Source organism: Pygocentrus nattereri, chromosome 9 (assembly GCF_015220715.1).
Source record: "Pygocentrus nattereri isolate fPygNat1 chromosome 9, fPygNat1.pri, whole genome shotgun sequence".
Taxonomy (NCBI): domain Eukaryota; kingdom Metazoa; phylum Chordata; class Actinopteri; order Characiformes; family Serrasalmidae; genus Pygocentrus; species Pygocentrus nattereri.
This window is the reverse complement of record NC_051219.1, coordinates 45,371,773-45,390,163: the sequence shown is the minus strand read 5'-3', so window position 1 is coordinate 45,390,163 and position 18,391 is coordinate 45,371,773. Positions and strand designations below refer to the sequence as shown.

Here is an 18,391-nt window from a genome sequence, read left to right as displayed (position 1 = left end):
GTCATTTTCATGAATGGAATGTGCCCTTAATAAGTCAAAGACAATAATGAATATTTCCCAAAGAGTGCACTGGAATGCTTACAGATGAGGTTAAGGTGCTTACCTGCAAGGCACCCCATAAAGGACTGCAGTACCAGCAGTTTCCATGGAAACCCCATTTTAACTGCCATAGGTCAGTGAAAGCTCACATTCAATGTAAACAGAAAGCCGCCTTTGTCCAATCTCCAACCTCCTTGGCCTAAAATCAAAAGACAACACGCAAAGGGTTAGTAAGAACAAACACATCCATACTGAGGAAAGTTTTTCTCTTAGATATTTCTCATCTGGAAAAGCGCTGGACCATTTGTCTAGAAACTCGTGAGAGAAACAAGAAGAGGGCAGTTTGCTGGGAGACAAAATGTTTTTCCAATATTACCACCAGTTTTGTGCTGGGTGATCTGGAGGAAACAAGGGGAATAACAATTCTCAATAAATAATATTATTAAACGGGTAACATCGCAACCAAATTGCAATCACGTCCTTTAAAATGAAAACCCCGAAACGAAAAGTGACATGCAGGTGCAAATACATCGATCAGGCGTAGCATCATGACCACCTCCTTGTTTCTACACTCATTGTCCATCTTATCAGCTCCACTGACCGTATAGCTGCTCTCTGTAGTTCTACAGTTACAGACTGTAGTCCATCTGTTTCTCTGATACTCTGTTACCCTGTTCTTCAGTGGTCAGGACCCCCATGGACCCTCACAGAGCAGGTACTGTTTGGGTCGTGGATCATTCTCAGCTTGTGCTGGTCTGAGTGGATCAGACACAGCAGTGCTGCTGGAGATTTTAAACACCTCAGTGTCACTGCTGGACTGAGAATAGTCCACCAACCAAAAATATCCAGCCAGCAGCGTCCTGTGGGCAGCGTCCTGTGACCACTGATGAGGGACTAGAGGATGACCAGCGCAACACACACCAACATACCTTTCACTACATCAATGTTTACAGATGGACTGCAAGAAGAATACATAAGAAGAACTACAAAGTGCAGCTATACAGTAAGTGGAGCTGATAAGATGAGTGTAGAAAGAAGGAGGTGGTCATGATGTTATGCCTGATTGGCGTATCCAGGTGCAGATGCATACCTGTAACTACCCTTCATAGTACAATCAGGGTATTTTGGAAACCCCGTCAGAAACACCCACTATAAATGTTTTTCTGACTTGGCTGCTATAATATTGGATCAGGTGAGTATACATAAGGAGCAAAACAGAAGTAAGCAGCTTGCCAAGTCTTACCTTTTCATTCCAAAGAAAAGAATAGTCAACAGAAAGTTTACAGAGACCACTTGTGGGAAAGACATCAAGGTTCCTAGTAACCTTTGTTCCAAAACAGCCCTGAAGCACAAGGAGCAGAAGCTTAAGTAGGAGACTTTGAAATACTTTCATAGCATGATAAAACAAAAAATACAGGCAAGCTCTTACAGCACTGCAGTATAATCCCAAGCTCATATCTAAAACTAATAAATTGATGCATTCAAGTATTCACTTTGTAAGATTCCACGTTTTTATAAGATGATATAAAATTAAACATAGCCCAGTCTTGGACTAATTTACACTCATCATGGTTATTTAACATCAAATGTTCTCCTTCAGCTTAACGTAAAACAAGCACTAAAGCACAGTCCTATTCAAAGCCGATCAGCATAGCGGTTGTAGGCAGAGCTGCCACTATAAATCACAATCCACCCCTGATTACAGACTGCTGAGACTGATTTGGGGAGCACACACACACACACACACACACACACACATACACACACACACACACACACGAACCACAGAGAGGGAGAACCATTACAATAACTCCCCTCAACACCACGTCAACGCTGCCCAAGACAGACGGTCATGAACTGACTCAGAACGGCAGCAGGTCATCTTCAGTGACGAGTCCCGCTTTTGTTTTGGTGGACACGACCAACGAATCTGTGAGTGGAGGCACTGTGGACAGCGTCAAGATGAACAATCTGTTGTCATGCGTCACACGTCCAGAAGGCCTGATGTCAAGGCATGGGGTGCAAATCTCATACAATGCTAGATCACCTTTGGTCTTCATTACAGGCACTTTGACAGCCCAACATTTCGTTAATGAGGTCCTGCAACCACTGGCCCTACCTTGTCTGGACGCCCACTCCAGTGCGCTATTCCAACAGGACAGCGCTCATCCACTTACTGCTGGTGTCTCAAGAGCTTGCCTTGAAAACACAGATACTCTGACATGGCCAGCCACATTGCCAGATCTACCCCTGACCGTGTGGGATGTGTGGGATGTGATTAGATGCACCATCAACACTAAGAACTGTTTGAGAATAATCAAGTTGCATGAGATGGATTACTGTAGGACATTATTAGGAACCTCTACAACTCCATGCCAAAACGTCTGGTTGCGTTAGCCATAAGACGCCATACTTGGAGACAATACTTCTGTATGTGCAGTTCAAATGAAGAAAAAAAAAAAAAAATTAAAACATAATAATTATAAATAAATAAATAAATAAATAAATATTTATTGCCCTTAGTAGTCTACATTTTTAATCATTTATCGTTCCTGGAAACCTTTATCTTCTTTCCGAATAACACTTTCTTCTAGGTGCAACTATTTTATTTATTTATTTTTTTTGGCACATGAGTATGTATGTACACTCACCGGCCACTTTATTAGGTACACCTAGGTTCAATTGCTTGTTAACACAAACAGCTAATTAAGGGGGCAGTTGTGGGCTGGAGGTGTGTGTAATCACTAGTGTGTATGTGGTGTTTCACTTCACGGACGGGTTAAATGAGGAGGTGGAATTAAAAATGTATCACTTAAATTAATCAGCCAATCACATGGCTGCAGCTCACTGCATTCAGGCCTGTAGAGGTGGTCAAGACAACCTGCTGAAGTGCAGACCGAGCATCAGAACGGGGAAGAAAGGGGATTTAAGGGGCTTTGAACGTGGCGTGGTTGTTGGTGCCAGACGGGCTGGTCTGAGTATTTCAGAAACTGCTGATCTGCTGGGATTTTCACACACAACCATCTCTAGGGTTCACAGAGAACGGTCCGAAAAAGAGGAAATATCCAGTGAGCGGTCAGTTGTGTGGACGAAAATGCCTTGTTGATGTGAGAGGTCAGAGGAGAACGGGCAGACTGGTTCCAGATGATAGAAAGACAGCAGGAACTCAAATAACCAACCAGAATCTCTGAGGAACGTTTCCAACACCTTGTTGAAAGTCTGCCACGAAGAATTAAAGCAGTTCTGAAGGCAAAAGGGGGTCCAACCTTTTACTAGCACCTAATAAAGTGGCCGGTGAGTGTACACACACACACACACACACACACACACACACACACACACACACACACACACACACAGTGGCGGGCAAGGCCAGTAAAGAACACTGAATTCACCATCATGTTCATGAAACCAGTTTGAGATGAATTCTGCTTTGTGACAGTAATCTGTAGATAGTATCTGACTTACTGCAGCCTTTGTCAGCTCAAACTAGTCTGGCCATTCTCTGTTGACCTCCCTCGTTGAAAAGGTTACATTTCTCTCTGCAGAACTGCTGCTCACTGGATGTTTTTATTTACTGCACCATTCTTAGTAAACTGTAGAGGCCGATGTGCATGAAAATCCCAGGAGATCAGCAGTTACAGAAATACTCAAACCAGCCCATGTAGCACCAACAGTGGGCCTCTCACATGTCTGCATTTTTTCTGCATGAAGTAGTCGTTTCAGGGCATCACTGCCTCCACTAAAACTACAACAGCAACAATGCCGAGTTGAGTGTGTACAGTTCAATCAAGTATTCAAGCCGGAAGCAAGAACAGCCTTATCTCCGTTTCAGTGGTGCTGACGATCAGCAGAGGAAAATGGGTTTGTGCAATTAATAAATAAACTCTCATACGGAGTAAAAAAAACTTTACGTCTGCATTTCACAGCTGCTGACTAACGTTACACTGAATGTAGATCGTGCTTTAAAGGCGCTGCTACAGCCGCTTTCAGAGGAACAGTTTTCATTTCCTACTGTGTTCATCGACTGAGAAAGCGAGTGCTCGGTGGAGAGCAGATCACTTTGTAGATATTAGCTGACGTTATTGATCTCCGACATCTGTAAAGGAGTTTTTCCAAGAAACATTTACATCCATTATGTAATCTGGACGCATCCTCGAATTTAAAACTTGGCAACTATGACAAAGATAAAGTGACACGCCTTTCTGTGGCGAGCTGAAGCGATACCAATGCCAAAATCACTGAGACCATACTTTTCCCCCATAATGATTGTTTATATCTGAAGCTGCTGGATCATATCCGCATGATTTATGCACTGTACCGCTACTACATGATTGGCTGGACAGATAACTGCATGAATACTAGGTTTACAGGTGTTCCTAATAAACTAAACAGTGAGTGCAACATACAAAATCTTACCACTACCACGTCATTGTCACTGGTCACGGCAATTAAATTCAATTCAATTCAATTCAATTCAATTCAGGTTTATTTGTATAGGGCTTCAACAATGTTGTCAAGTTTGAAAACATACAGTTACAACATGTATCCCCCAGTGAGCGAGCCAGAGGCAATGGCGGCAAGGAAAAAACTCCCTCAGACTGGAGGAAGAAACCCTGGAAGGAACCAAGACTCGCAAGGGGAGACCCGTCCTCCTCTGGTCAGACAGCATTTACAATTTAATACCAAATAAAAGCTGAGAGGATCTCTGAAGTCTGGATGGTAAAGCTTTAGAAACTGCAGTGGTAGAGGCGGCCTCTGACTGAGGCGGTCTCTGACTGAGGCGGTCTCTGACTGAGGCTTTATGAAAAGTGAGAGTGAGCTGAAACGGTCCCATCCTATCTACAAAGAGTGTGGATATAAGGCAGGTGTACTTAATGAAGTGGGCTAAAGTTCCGCAAACATCCCTCCTAATTATGCAATGCAGGTGGTTCAGCCACACCCATTACTAACAGGTGTATTCTTTAAACAAATAGCCATGCAATCTCCACAGATAAACAGGCAGCAGGACGGGCCACACTGAAGAGCTTGAACATGGTCACAGCATGTCACCTTTTCTGTCCTGCTAAATTTGCCCTGGTCAAATGTAAGTGCTGTTACTGTAAAAAGGAAGGGTCTAAGAGCAAGAGGTCAACCACAGAGCAAGACACCACGCAAGCTCAGAGTGGAGCAGCCAAGAACTGAACTGATTAGTGCTCAAAAACCTCCTATCCTCTGCTGCATCACTGACCAAAGTTCCAAAATGCCTCTGGAAGCCACATCAGCACAACAACTAGGCATCAAGAGCTTCAGGGAATGGGTTTCCATGGCCGAGCAGCTAAGATCACCATGTGCGATATCAACCATCGGCTGTACCGGAGCCGATTTTAGTTGTTTTATTTTACATTTGTGGTCTTCACCGTTAGGAATATCAATGGACTTGGGTAAACTGGACTGCAAAAAACGTTCCCGTTATGGATGAATTTATTGATCTTGAGGGAGGTGTGGTTTTGTTCCTAATAATTATTTATACATGCAAATAATTATACACGCACACACGCATATTTACTAATCCCCTTATCCTTCTGGGTTGTGGGGGTTGGCAAAAACTATCCCAGGGGTCATTGGGCGGAAGGCAGATCGCTAGCCCATCACAGGGTTTCTCAGAATTAATTTACTTTAATTAAAGGTTGGATTTGTCTCACTTTTAGTTCACTTTTAGCTCATCTTTACGAGGCGTGGCATTATGCCAGCTGCCATTTACACCATTTCTTGGCAAACCAACATAAACGGACCGGCATTTAATGTTCAGAGAGACCGTTTCCTTCTCCTGCAAAGTTTGTATTGGAGAGGCAGCGTTCCGACAGCGGTGATATAGATACATACAGATGGGTGATCAAAGAACTTTAACTGTGGGCTACCCGAAGAGCTTCAGTGCACCCTGCCATCGATTCTTCAAGTCTGGAACTGTGCTGAATGGATGGAACGCCATTCTTTCACAAGATATTCCCTCAATTGGTGTTTGATGATGATGCTGGTGGAGATGGCAGTCTAACATGTTTCTTTGAAATCTCCCACAGGTGTTCAACAGTGTGGAGATCTGGAGATCATGTCTACTCTAATATCCTTCTCTATGTGGTTGTAGATGCACACAGTCTGATCACATCCTGTATAGACATCCTCAATCATCCGAGCAACAGCTGCTCTTCTGTTTTCCCCTTTCAGATCATATTCACACATAAGCATCAGTCACTAAATGTGCTTTCAACCACAATTTTCAGCTCTATTTACTGATGTATTTCTCATGGACGTAGATGCTGATGTATTTTTAGTCACCGCTCCCAACAGGGGTGCAACAACATGCAACTTTTTTTTCGTTTTTGCATCAAAATACGCAACGTTTCAGATCCAGACTTACACAGGGGAAGCGATGGTTAATTAGATAGTCTGAGTTTATGCAGCAGCAGCAGGAGGGTCAGTGAAACTCCATGATGGTCAAAACGGCTGGTAAGCAGTGGGCACCTGATCAAAGCATAAGAACCAACAGCATCAGACGCACAGGATGTCAAGCTCCTTCAAACTGCCAGGTGATCTCCGATGCACAGTCCAGTTTGATAATTTCTTATGCTTTCTATTAAACTGAGGTCTGAATTTGCATTCCTGATCAGTTCTGGTCAGTAAAGTCATAGGAATCTGATGCTAGACAGGCACCCCTGCTCTGAGGTTTGTGTATCTGGGCCCTGGTCTCTGACTGGGCCATTCTAAGACACTGACCTTCCTTTTAAAACCATTCGCTGGTTGACTTGGATGTGGATTGGATCACTGGGATGCTGGAAACAGAAATTTCTCTCATCAGCTTTCCACACAATGCCTGCAGGTTTTGTGCCAGAACATTTTGGTATTTGAAGTTAACACTAATTCCATCAATCTTGAATAGACTCCCTCTCCCAAATGAAGAGAAGCAGCCGGAAAACATGATGCTCCCACCGCCCCAGGTGTTCTTTAGATGGACTTACTTTTTTTTGGAAAAATGACTTCCCCATAGCTCAGACATAGGCACAGCATGGGGGGTTGATGTCACAGGCAAGGAACGGTGAATACCTTCCAGATATTCCTCCAGCTTTTTATGTTGCTGTAGGCATCTTGGCAGCCTCCCTGATAAGTTGTCTTCTGCTTCCTGTTATCAACATCTGCTAATTTTCCATATCGCCAACACTGCGGTGCCACATTTCTCTGTGTCTTTACAGTGCTATAAGGCAGGGATTTCAAACCTGTGGGCTGCGGACCACCAGTAGGCCATGAAGCACCCTCTAGTGGTCCACGGGCCTGTACTCAAGTAGTTCACAGTGAGCCGGAAGAGAGGTGTAAATAAAAACATCGCAGTCACAGGCTAATTAAACATCATCTGAGACGATTCGGTCCGACTCAAGATGAGACGACACTAAATTCCCAAACTGTCGTCGCCACTGAGCAGCTTTTCAGTCGGCAGCTGTGACAGAAGAACAGCTGAACAACCTGGAATCAGCCGGAAATGAACCCAACACCATTCGCCAAACTAAACGGGCTGTAAGAAGCTTTACAGACCGGCTGGAACAAAACAACATTAATACCGATCTGGACAAACTGACCAAACTGAGCTGAACCTGATATTGGGTCAGTTTTACGGCTCAGTCTGATTCGGTCCGACTCTGAAGATCAGACACGTCTGGCGAATGGTGTTGGGTTCATTTCTGGCTGATTCCAGGTTGTTCAGCTGTTCTTCAGTCACAGCTGCAGACTGAAAAGCTGCTCAGTGGTGACGACAGTTTGGGAATTTAGTGTAAGGAGCTGGAGAACGAACTGCCGGCTGAGCAGCGAGTGGGCGGAGCTCGTTACTCTGACGTAGCAACGAGCTGCTCGTTAAGGAGCTATAATTAGGAGGAAGGAGCTGAACATTAAAACATATTAAACGCCGCATTCACGGCCAGTTTATTCATTTCTTACTGTATTTATTTAACTGCTGTATTAAAGCAATAGAACATAACACCGTCCCTCTCGTGTTCTAGTACTTAAGCATAATAAGCCCATTTTAACCACTGACTCTCTACAGACTCTCACTGCACTTATCATTCCTGCAGCTGATAAAAACGACAGACGACCCTGAAAATAATTTTTGATTATAAGTAGATTTTTGGCCGAGCATCAGCGACCGGAGTAGTTAAACTCAAACCGATAAAACTACGATATCAAGTTAGATTTATCTTTATTGTTGACTGTGGCGATGCTAATCCAAAAGCCCACTGAGTGCTATGGGTTTATTTCAAAGGAGGCACTAAAACCTTAAAAAACTAGAGACTCTGCAGACCAAACAGTAACATTTTTTAAAAAAAAGCTGATTTTCATTGTTCTTTGGGCCGCTATGGTTTACAGTTATAAACAGGTGGGCCTTGGGGTGGGAAAGGTTGAGAACCCCTGCTGTAAGGCATATGCATTGGTTCTTATATTCTTTTATACCCCTTCTCCCAATCTGAGCCCTTTAACAGCAGTATTCTCTCTGTGGCAGCTTCTCATGGACCAGAACTATCCCAGAAGAACACAATCATAACATTAGCAACAGCAGATTTTTCCTTAGGGGTTAATGAGAACTGCCTTCATTGACGGCCTGTGTTAACCACTTATTTTTGCACATCAGTTGAGTGTGAAACGTCCAACATGATTTACCTTGATTTCAGGAATTAACATCACAAAAAAACCTGCCATTTCAATACAGGTAATCACAGATTAGTAGTCCATCTGTTTCTCTGCATAATTTGTTAGCCCTCTTTTTACCTCAAACATCAGAACCTCCGCAATACGCATGATCTACTTTGCTTACACAACAGTAACACTTTACAGATTTAAATAAACCAGCGCATGGACATCTTCAAATGGGGTCATTTGATGGAAACCAAATTTGAGGTCAAATCAAACCACGTTGGTCACATTTACACAGGTGCAAAGTGGATGAAAATCTTGGTGCGTAGCCCCCTTGCAGTATTTAAATAAATAAATAAATAAATAAATAAATAAATAAATAAATAAATATATAACACAAAAAACGAGAAAAATGTATAAGAAGAACATCTTAAACTACAACTGAAACAATACCAGTATTACAATCTAAGGCTAGACCGAACCACCTGATCGTAGTCAGGATTGCTGTGGATATGATACCATAAAGCAAAGGATACACTTGATATGAAGGCAACCTCTGCATCACCTGCACCATAAATGGTAAGTAGGATGTAGAATGTGTCCATACATCTCCTCGTTACTGTCAGGGTGTCTACGTGCAAATGGCCCTTGAAACGTCTACTTCTTTTCTCTGTGTAACTCTTAAGTAGGAGATGTGTACATTAAGGCCTATAGCTATGACTCAAAGCTCATCAGACCTGACATACCACATCTTCCCATCCCATCTTCCCTACTAATGTTGTGGACTGATGGCTAGCACCTTACTATCTGAGCTGAATATATATGCCCACATAGCATTCCTCAGTAAAACAAGTTTACATCCAGCATTCCCATACAAACAGCCTTTACTACAGAACACAGCAGCTTCAACATCTGCTTTGTTTGAGCAGTAGAACCCGAGAGGGAGTGCGCCATTGTGAAATAACATCACGTTATTGATAACTCGCTCCTGGAGTGCTCTACTGCTTTAATACAGCAGTTAAATAAATACAGTAAGAAATGAATAAACTGGCCGTGAACGCGGCGTTTAATATGTTTTAATGTTCAGCTCCTTCCTCCTAATTATAGCTCCTTAACGAGCAGCTCGTTGCTACGTCAGAGTAACGAGCTCCGCCCACTCGCTGCTCAGCCGGCAGTTCGTTCTCCAGCTCCTTACACTAAATTCCCAAACTGTCGTCACCACTGAGCAGCTTTTCAGTCGGCAGCTGTGACAGAAGAATAGCTGAACAACCTGGAATCAGCCAGAAATGAACCCAACACCATTCGCCAGACGTGTCTGATCTTCAGAGTCGGACCAAATCAGACTGAGAGCCGTAAAACTGAGCCAATATCAGGTTCAGCTCAGTTTGGTCAGTTTCTCCAGATCAGTATTAATGTTGTTTTGTTCCAGCCGGTCTGTGAAGCTTCTTACAGCCCGTTTAGTTTGGCGAATGGTGTTGGGTTCATTTCTGGCTGATTCCAGGTTGTTCAGCTGTTCTTCTGTCACAGCTGCCGACTGAAAAGCTGCTCAGTGGAGACGACAGTTTGGGAATTTAGTGTCGTCTCGTCTTCAGAGTCGGACCAAATCGGCTGTCGGTCAGATGTGGTCTTAACAGCGTCCGTTTTCTGTTTGTGGCAAAGTGAGAAGTAAAAACGTTCAAATGGCCTGAGCGTCTCCTACAGCTGCCAGAGTCGTTGCTTAGCAACGGCGTCTCGGTGCTTGTGAAGAAAAAAAAAAAAAAAAACGTGATTTTATGGTGAAATAACAGTAGGGCTGGATGATTGTGTAGTGTGCCAGACTGCCAGTAAGTTGTGCTTGCGATGTCACAACACATGAAGGTTTGGTTCTCTCTGATTGGTCTACCTTATGAGGACAGTTCTCAAATTCGTTATTCCGTTACATTTTCCCTCGTTTTTGATGACAGATGCTATAATTTTTTTAAGAATCTGCAGCTATTGTGAATTGAAAATTGCACCTCCCTTAGACTGCGATTTCAATAAAAATGATCTTTCAGCCCTAAATAACAGCACGGTCAGAATGTTTCTCAGCCAATCAGCTTGCGTGGCCAGAACTAGCTGTTGTGTAATAATGGATAAGGAATGTTCCACGCATTCAAAACTGTCGAGTCTGTGCTCTCACACACCTAAAGATCAAGGTTTGGAAAAACATAAAGGATCTTTCTCTCTCTCTAATGGAACCAAGCCACTAAATTGCGAGCGCTGGCTGCCGGGATGACCTTGGCTCTACCTCTGTCTCAGAGCCCATCAATTTTTCACCAAAGTCTGTATTAATAGAACTGCTGGCGGTTTCTGCTGTTGGTGGGAATCTCAGTAAATGCATCAGTGCTCCTGCCCACTTTTTAATCATAAATAAGGCAGATCTCACACTTTCAAGTTGAGACAAGATTGAGGGGGAGAGTGGAGTAGCACACTGAATCTTTCATCCGCCCTGGCTTGACTGCACTTGATCCACAGACACCATCTTTTACAAGTGTTCCTCTGCTCAGCCAAGACTGATCTCACAGTGCCGCCAATGTTCTGCACTCAAAATCAACCGTGATATTAAAATTAAAAACACTAGTGCGAGGCATTGTCTGAATAAGTGTCACACTGTGATACTGATTTTTTGAGTTTCACTGAGAGAGATAATGAGGATTTCATCCGTGGCAATATCTTATTCCACACATTTGCAGCATCCCTATGGCCTAACAGCTTATTATAAGCTGTTTTCTATCTTGTGCACTTTATTCATGCGACTCAAGACCTTACAGTTAACAGCAGAGCAAGTCATGTGCTGTGTGTTTCAGTTTGTTTTAAACTAACAGTTAAAAATACATAAAAATAAACATAAAATACAAAACATTAGAAAACTGTTTATTTAGAAAGTTTATTTTTAAGCTAAAACCTAAGAAAAAGTGGATTCTCTCTACGTTTACAATATTGTGTCAGGTTCCCCGTTTGGAGTCGCTCGGAGAAGAAAACAGTTAAATTGTTTATAAAATGTTCCTTTAGAATAAGGTACCAGCATGTAAACATCATTAGCTTTATTCATGCTACCTTAAATATCATAATCAAACGTCATGATATTATGATTCATTTGGAAAATCAGAATCTTTATTACACTATATTAACACTCCCCCATCCAAATCACTGAGTTCAGGTGTCCAGTCACTTCCATGGCCACAGGTGTATAAAGCCGAGCCCCTAGGCCTGCAGACTGCTTCTACAGACATTAGTGAAAGAATGGGTCGCTCTCAGGAGCTCAGTGAATTCCAGCGTGGTGCCGTGATCGGACACCACATGTGCAGCAAGTCCAGTCGTGAAATTTCCTCACTACTAAATATTCCACAGTCCACTGTCAGTGGGATTATAACAAAATGGAAGCGATTGGGAACGACAGCAACTCAGCCACGAAGTGGACGGCCACGTAAAATGACAGAGCGGTCAGCGGATGCTGAGGGGCATAGAGCGCAGAGGTCACCGACTTTCTGCAGAGTCAATCACTACAGACCTCCAAACTTCATGTGGCCTTCAGATCAGCTCAAGAACAACATAGAGAGCTTCATGGAATGGGTTTCCATGGCCGAGCAGCTGCATCCCAGCCTTACATCACCAAGCACAATGCTTTCATTATTTGTGGGACCCTAATAAGGCCCCCTTATTAATTCCTTTGTATTACCTCGGCAACATTGTAAATGAGGGGCACCCTCAATGCTCCCCGACATTAAATAAAAGGTTGACTGATTGATCACAGATCATACAACAGCTATTATCCTTAGCAGCTCAGCCAATCAGATTTCAGGACCAAAACCATCCATATTCATAGTAATTCAAATGAATATCTGATGATTTATTTACTGTACTACAGAAGATCAGAACTTTCTTGAATGTGCTAAAAACTGCATTTTATTCACCTTATTTGTAAGTCTATTCACTACATTTGTAAGTCTCCACAAGTATACGCTATATTCTCTGTAATGTTAATCAAAGTAGATGAAGTCCTACTTTCTACATGTTTTAAATATTTATGCATCAGCATTGGCAGATCAATACATGAAAAATATTAGGCATTGTCCCAGAATTCCCATATCACTGCTATTAAATATATTTTACTGGCACTGAATAAATAAAATCTACCCCTACAAAATTAACATCTGGAACAGCTGAATGAGCCAAGAAAGCAAGACTACAGATTCATCCAAAAAAGATTCAACTTAATCCAGAGCACATACCCTGAAAGGCCTCCCTTTGTACTTTCACCTGTCTGGGCATTTCTCACAGGAGTGAAACACAGCGATGTAATTCACTTCCGTTTTAATGACTAGCGTGCATTAATTATACCGAATATCATCTCTTAGATCAGCCCCAAGCAGCGCTGCAATACAGCTAATGGTGTTCAGATCTAAGCGCAATTCCAGGAGGCATGACATAACATCAGCTTTGGTGTGCCGCAAGGCCCCAGCGTGGGCCCTCTGTAAATAAACTCCCAGTGACTCATGTGCCAGCAAGGGAGGAATAAACCATAATATGTCAAAGAGAACCGTACTTTATCCCTCCCTCTCGCTTCAGGATGGGAACACGTGGATCTACAGTACTGCGGGCTTCCTAATGATGCTGTGTGGAAATCATTCAAAAGCTTTTTTTTCCTTTTACTCACACAAGCCAGCAGAGTGCAGCAAAAACTGCCATTCCTCTTTGCACAGCTCACTGAGGGAGGTCTGCGTTTGTTTGGAATTTCTCCTCATTTCTCTGCACAGCGCTTCTTAATACAGAATCCACCTCAAAAGACGTACACTTTGATTTCCGTTTCCAAAAGACCCCGGATTCTGCCTGAAGTGCATTCAGAGCACTTGGGTTACCATTGTGGAGTAACAGAGCTGCAAGTTTTCTGAACAGAATCCGTGAAATTGTCTGTGATTACACGGCTGGCATCACTATGACTTCTCCTTTTTTCATTCGTCTTAATTATGCGTGTGCCACACATAGAATGGATGAGAACTCTATACAAACCCAATCGTGAAGTAAATCAGGCCTTTGTCGAGAGGGAGGGAGTGCGAATTCATGATGGATGGAGTGCATAAAACTCCAACAAACGTAGATGCAGTGGAAAGGCTTTCATTCCAAACGTGAGCGTCGGTTCAAGTACAAGATCAAGACGAGAAACTCAGGATTGAGTTTGCAAAGAATCTGCGAAGAGCCCAGCGATAGATTAACCCCTTAAATGGCCAGAGCGCAAAGTTTTATTACACAGTTCTCTAACCTAAGGAAACACACTTAAAATGCTTAAGTCTTCAAGGGTTCTTCGGCAAAGAAAACGGTTCTGTATAGAACTATGAACACTCAAAGAACCACTTGCATGGTGAAATGGTTCTTCAGATTGACTGAGAATGTGCTGTAGACGCTTTCTGACACAGGGTTCTACATAGCACCACAAAGGGTTCTGCTTTATTAGAATATCCAGCTTGTCACAAAGGACCGTTTTTGGTGCCTTTCTAGAACCACCACACAACACAACACATCTGAAGAGCCACGTCACCAAGCCGAGACCCAATTAAATCACACAAATGGTTCGTTGAGTGTTCACAGAACCGTTTTTGTTGCTAAAGAACCCTTGAAGAGCCGTCAATTTTAAGAGTGCAGCCCAAGCTGTTTGCATTAATGTTGGTGTAGTTACTGAAAAATAAGCTTTAATATGTAATAAGACTGGGATTTACCTGAAAACGGTGAACCCAACAAGACGGTGACCAAAACATCAAGACTTTATATTAAATCACAGATTACGTTCAATTCATGTTCACCCTCTTTCCTCTACGTCTAATTTTCATTGACTCTTTAATATGTATTAGTCTCGTCATGCTTTTGTGTGCATTGGTATACAGGGAAGACATATAAGCATGACTTTTAGAAGCGCATCACAGCAGTCTGAAGAAAACCTCGTATCTCCAAAGTGGGAACTTTACAGGAGAAGGAAAAAACCTACTTTACTTTCAATGCAAGTCAATGGAACCAGACTTTTTCAGAAGTGATTTTGGGCCGTTGTCTTTTATTAGTCATCGTGAAATTTCTTCGCAATGTAAAGAACCACAGGCATTTTTCAAATTATGTCAAAAACTAAAAAACGATAAAAATGGAGATACGAGGTTTTCTCCCGACAGCAGCGATAGGAGTCTATGTACTGCCCTTTTGTCTTGTATCATATTCTGCAGCATGTGTGTGTGTGTGAGATTACAGCGTGATGATGGGGAAGATCTGATCAGCTACTGTAACTCAGGAGAAGCTGGAGCCCTGACAGATGCTGAGATTAAGATAAATCCATCTGCTTGATGTTTACTGACAGCAAACGAGTTCATGCCATGCTTTAAATGAAGCAGAACTGATGAACGTAACTCACACCAAACGCTCAACGTCAGAAGACACAGACAGACAAGCCCATGCACATGTAGCTACACCAGTCTCTTGACAATTAAAGCAATGTCTGGCCATTGTTTTTGCTCTGAGAGTGAATAAAGCCAGCTTAAAGCCTAAAATAGTAACTTTACAGGAGAAGGAAAAAACCTGCTTAACCTTCAATGCAAGTCAATGGAACCAGAATTCTTTCCAAGTCGTTTTGGGCCGTTTCTTTTGGTCCATTCATCATAAAATTTGCACACAAGGTGAAGGACAATAGGCTTTTTCAAATTATGTCAAAAAATGAAAAACAAGGTTTTCACCCCAAAACAGGAAAACACTGATTTTTAACACCCCAGACAGACAGTCATGTGAAAGCACAACACCATTTTGCCCATTTTGACCAATTTGTAACTGGATTTGCTAAATGGGGACCAAATGGTTCTCCAAACTTACTCTCCACAGCCAAACTACTCCAACAAACCATCTACCACCACTTTTTCCCAGGACATGCTGTCTAAAAAAGCTTGGCGTGGTTTAATGCACGAAAACAACAACCTAGAACCACCAAAGCTCACTTACTAAGTATCTCTGCTGCTGAAAGGATGAACCCGTGATCAAAAAGTCTAATATTTTTTGTAATTCTGGTCAAATTCGATGTTCCCACCAGCGTTTTGGAATATCCCCTGACTGCCAGCCACTTTATCCCAATGGTTCTTCAAACTAAACTGAAAGTAATGGAATACCACACTCGCCTGAAGGACTTGGCCACCGTTTTCCAGCCTCCTCCTTCACGTTTGTCCTCCTCGGAGTTCACACATCTTCTCCCCAGCCGCTCCACACACGCCCACGGGTCCTGCGAGTGTGTTATTTTCTCCTCTCCACACTTTTAATCCATGATATTCCTCCAAACTTGACAGGAGCTCGACGCGCTGCTGGCGAAGGCAGCTCTGAGGAGACTGAGCGCGAGAGGCTGCGCGGCGAGGAGAATGAGGCGACCGAATTAGGCACGAGCCAATGGCGTTGAGCGTAACGAGCTCTCAGGCTTCTTGTTAAAGCCACACACACACACACACACACACACACACACACACACACACTCTCACACACACATACACTCACACTCACACTCTGCATACTTTGTCAGCCCCCTTTTACCCTGTTCTTCAGTGGTCAGGACCCCCATGGACCCTCACAGAGCAGGTGCTGTTTGGGTGGTGGATCATTCTCAGCACTGCAGTGACACTGAGGTGGTGGTGTGTTAGTGTGTGCTGCGCTGGTGCGAGTAGATCAGACACAGCAGTGCTGCTGGAGTTTTTAAAAGACTGTGTCCACTCACTGTCCACTCTATTAGACACTCCTACCTTGTCGGTCCACCTTGTAGATGTAAAGTCAGAGACGACAGCTCATCTGCTGCTGCACAGTTTGTGTTGGTCATCCTCCTGTCCTTCATCAGTGGTCACAGGATGCTGCCCACAGGACGCTGCTGTCTGGATATTTTTGGTTGGTGGACTATTCTCAGTCCAGTAGCGACACTGTGGTGTTTAAAAACTCCAGCAGCACTGCAGTGTCTGATCCACTCACACCAGCACAACACACACTAACACACAACCACCCAAATAGTACCTGCTCTGTGAGGGTCCATGGGGGTACTGACCACTGAAGAACAGGGTAACAGAGTATCAGAGAAACAGATGGACTACAGTCTGTAACTGTAGAACTACAGAGTGCAGCTATACGGTCAGTGGAGTGTAGAAACGAGGAGGTGGTCATGATGCTACGCCTGACTGGTGTGTGTATGTATTCAGTTGCTTGTTAACACAAATAGCTAATCAGCCAATCACACGGCCGCAGCTCACTGCGTTTAGGCATGTAGAGGTGGTCAAGACGACTTGCTGAAGTGCAGGCCAAGCATCAGAACGGGGAAGAAAGGGGATTTAAGGGGCTTTGAACGTGGCGTGGTTGTTGGTGCCAGACGGGCTGGTCTGAGTATTTCAGAAACTGCTGATCTGCTGGGATTTTCACACACAACCATCTCTAGGGTTTACAGAGAACGGTCCGAAAAAGAGGAAATGTCCAGTGAGCGGTCAGTTGTGTGGACGAAAATGCCTTGTTGATGTGAGAGGTCAGAGGAGAACGGACAGACTGGTTCCAGATGATAGAAAGGCAGCAGGAACTCAAATAACCAACCAGAATCTCTGAGGAACGTTTCCAACACCTTGTTGAAAGTCAGCCATGAAGAATTAAAGCAGTTCTGAAGGCAAAAGGGGGTCCAACCTTTTACTAGCAAGGGGTACCTAATAAAGTGGCCGGTGAGTGTGTGTAGATAGATAGATAGATAGATAGATAGATAGATAGATAGATAGATAGACAGATAGATAGATAGATAGATAGATAGATAGATAGATAGATAGATAGATAGATCTATACATCCATTGCTGAGCTGGAAGTACTTTGTTATATTGTCACAGCCAAATCTCCAGTGTTAAATTAACACCTACAGTGTTCAAGTCTCCCCCCAGTGAGCGCCTTACTGCGGATTTTACTGCCTTAAAACTGCTAAACAGCTTTTTTCTGTGTTTGTAACTGTGGCACAGCCTCACTGAGCAGCTGCGACACCGCATTTAACGCTAAATATTACACATAAACAATATTCCAGCTTCACACTGCACTTCAGAACACTGGTGTACAGTATCAGCTCAGCTCCACCCACAGGAACTGCGTCTCAGAGCAGTGTGTGTTCATTCTAGCATCTTACTTACCCGCCATATTACCCCACTCATCTGACCGTTACCCCACTTACCCGCCATATTACCCCACTCATCTGACCGTTACCCCACTTACCCGCCATATTACCCCACTCATCTGACCGTTACCCCACTTACCCGCCATATTACCCCACTCATCTGACTGTTACCCCACTTACCCGCCATATTACCCCACTCATCTGACCGTTACCCCACTTACCCGCCATATTACCCCACTCATCTGACCGTTACCCCACTTACCCGCCATATTACCCCACTCATCTGACCGTTACCCCACTTACCCGCCATATTACCCCACTCATCTGACCGTTACCCCACTTACCCGCCATATTACCCCACTCATCTGACCGTTACCCCACTTACCCGCCATATTACCCCACTCATCTGACCGTTACCCCACTTACCCGCCATATTACCCCACTCATCTGACCGTTACCCCTTACCCGCCATATTACCCCACTCATGTGACCGTTACCCCACTTACCCGCCATATTACCCCACTCATCTGACTGTTACCCCACTTACCC

The 18,391-nt window shown here is 43.6% G+C and overlaps 1 protein-coding gene across 2 annotated transcripts in view; it reads right to left on the bottom strand.

The window, feature by feature from the left end:
• cntn3a.1 (contactin 3a, tandem duplicate 1) overlaps nt 1-16,101 on the bottom strand; it is a 134,028-nt gene extending 117,927 nt beyond the window's left edge. For both annotated transcript variants that reach the window (XM_017715892.2, XM_017715893.2), the window contains exons 1-2: nt 15,852-16,101; nt 104-238 (exon numbers count right to left, since the gene is read on the bottom strand). In XM_017715892.2, coding sequence (XP_017571381.2) covers nt 104-170 — 67 coding nt within the window. In that variant the 5' untranslated portion in view covers nt 171-238; nt 15,852-16,101. The remainder of the gene's footprint in view (nt 1-103; nt 239-15,851) is intronic.
• Between the last annotated feature and the right edge of the window lie 2,290 nt (nt 16,102-18,391).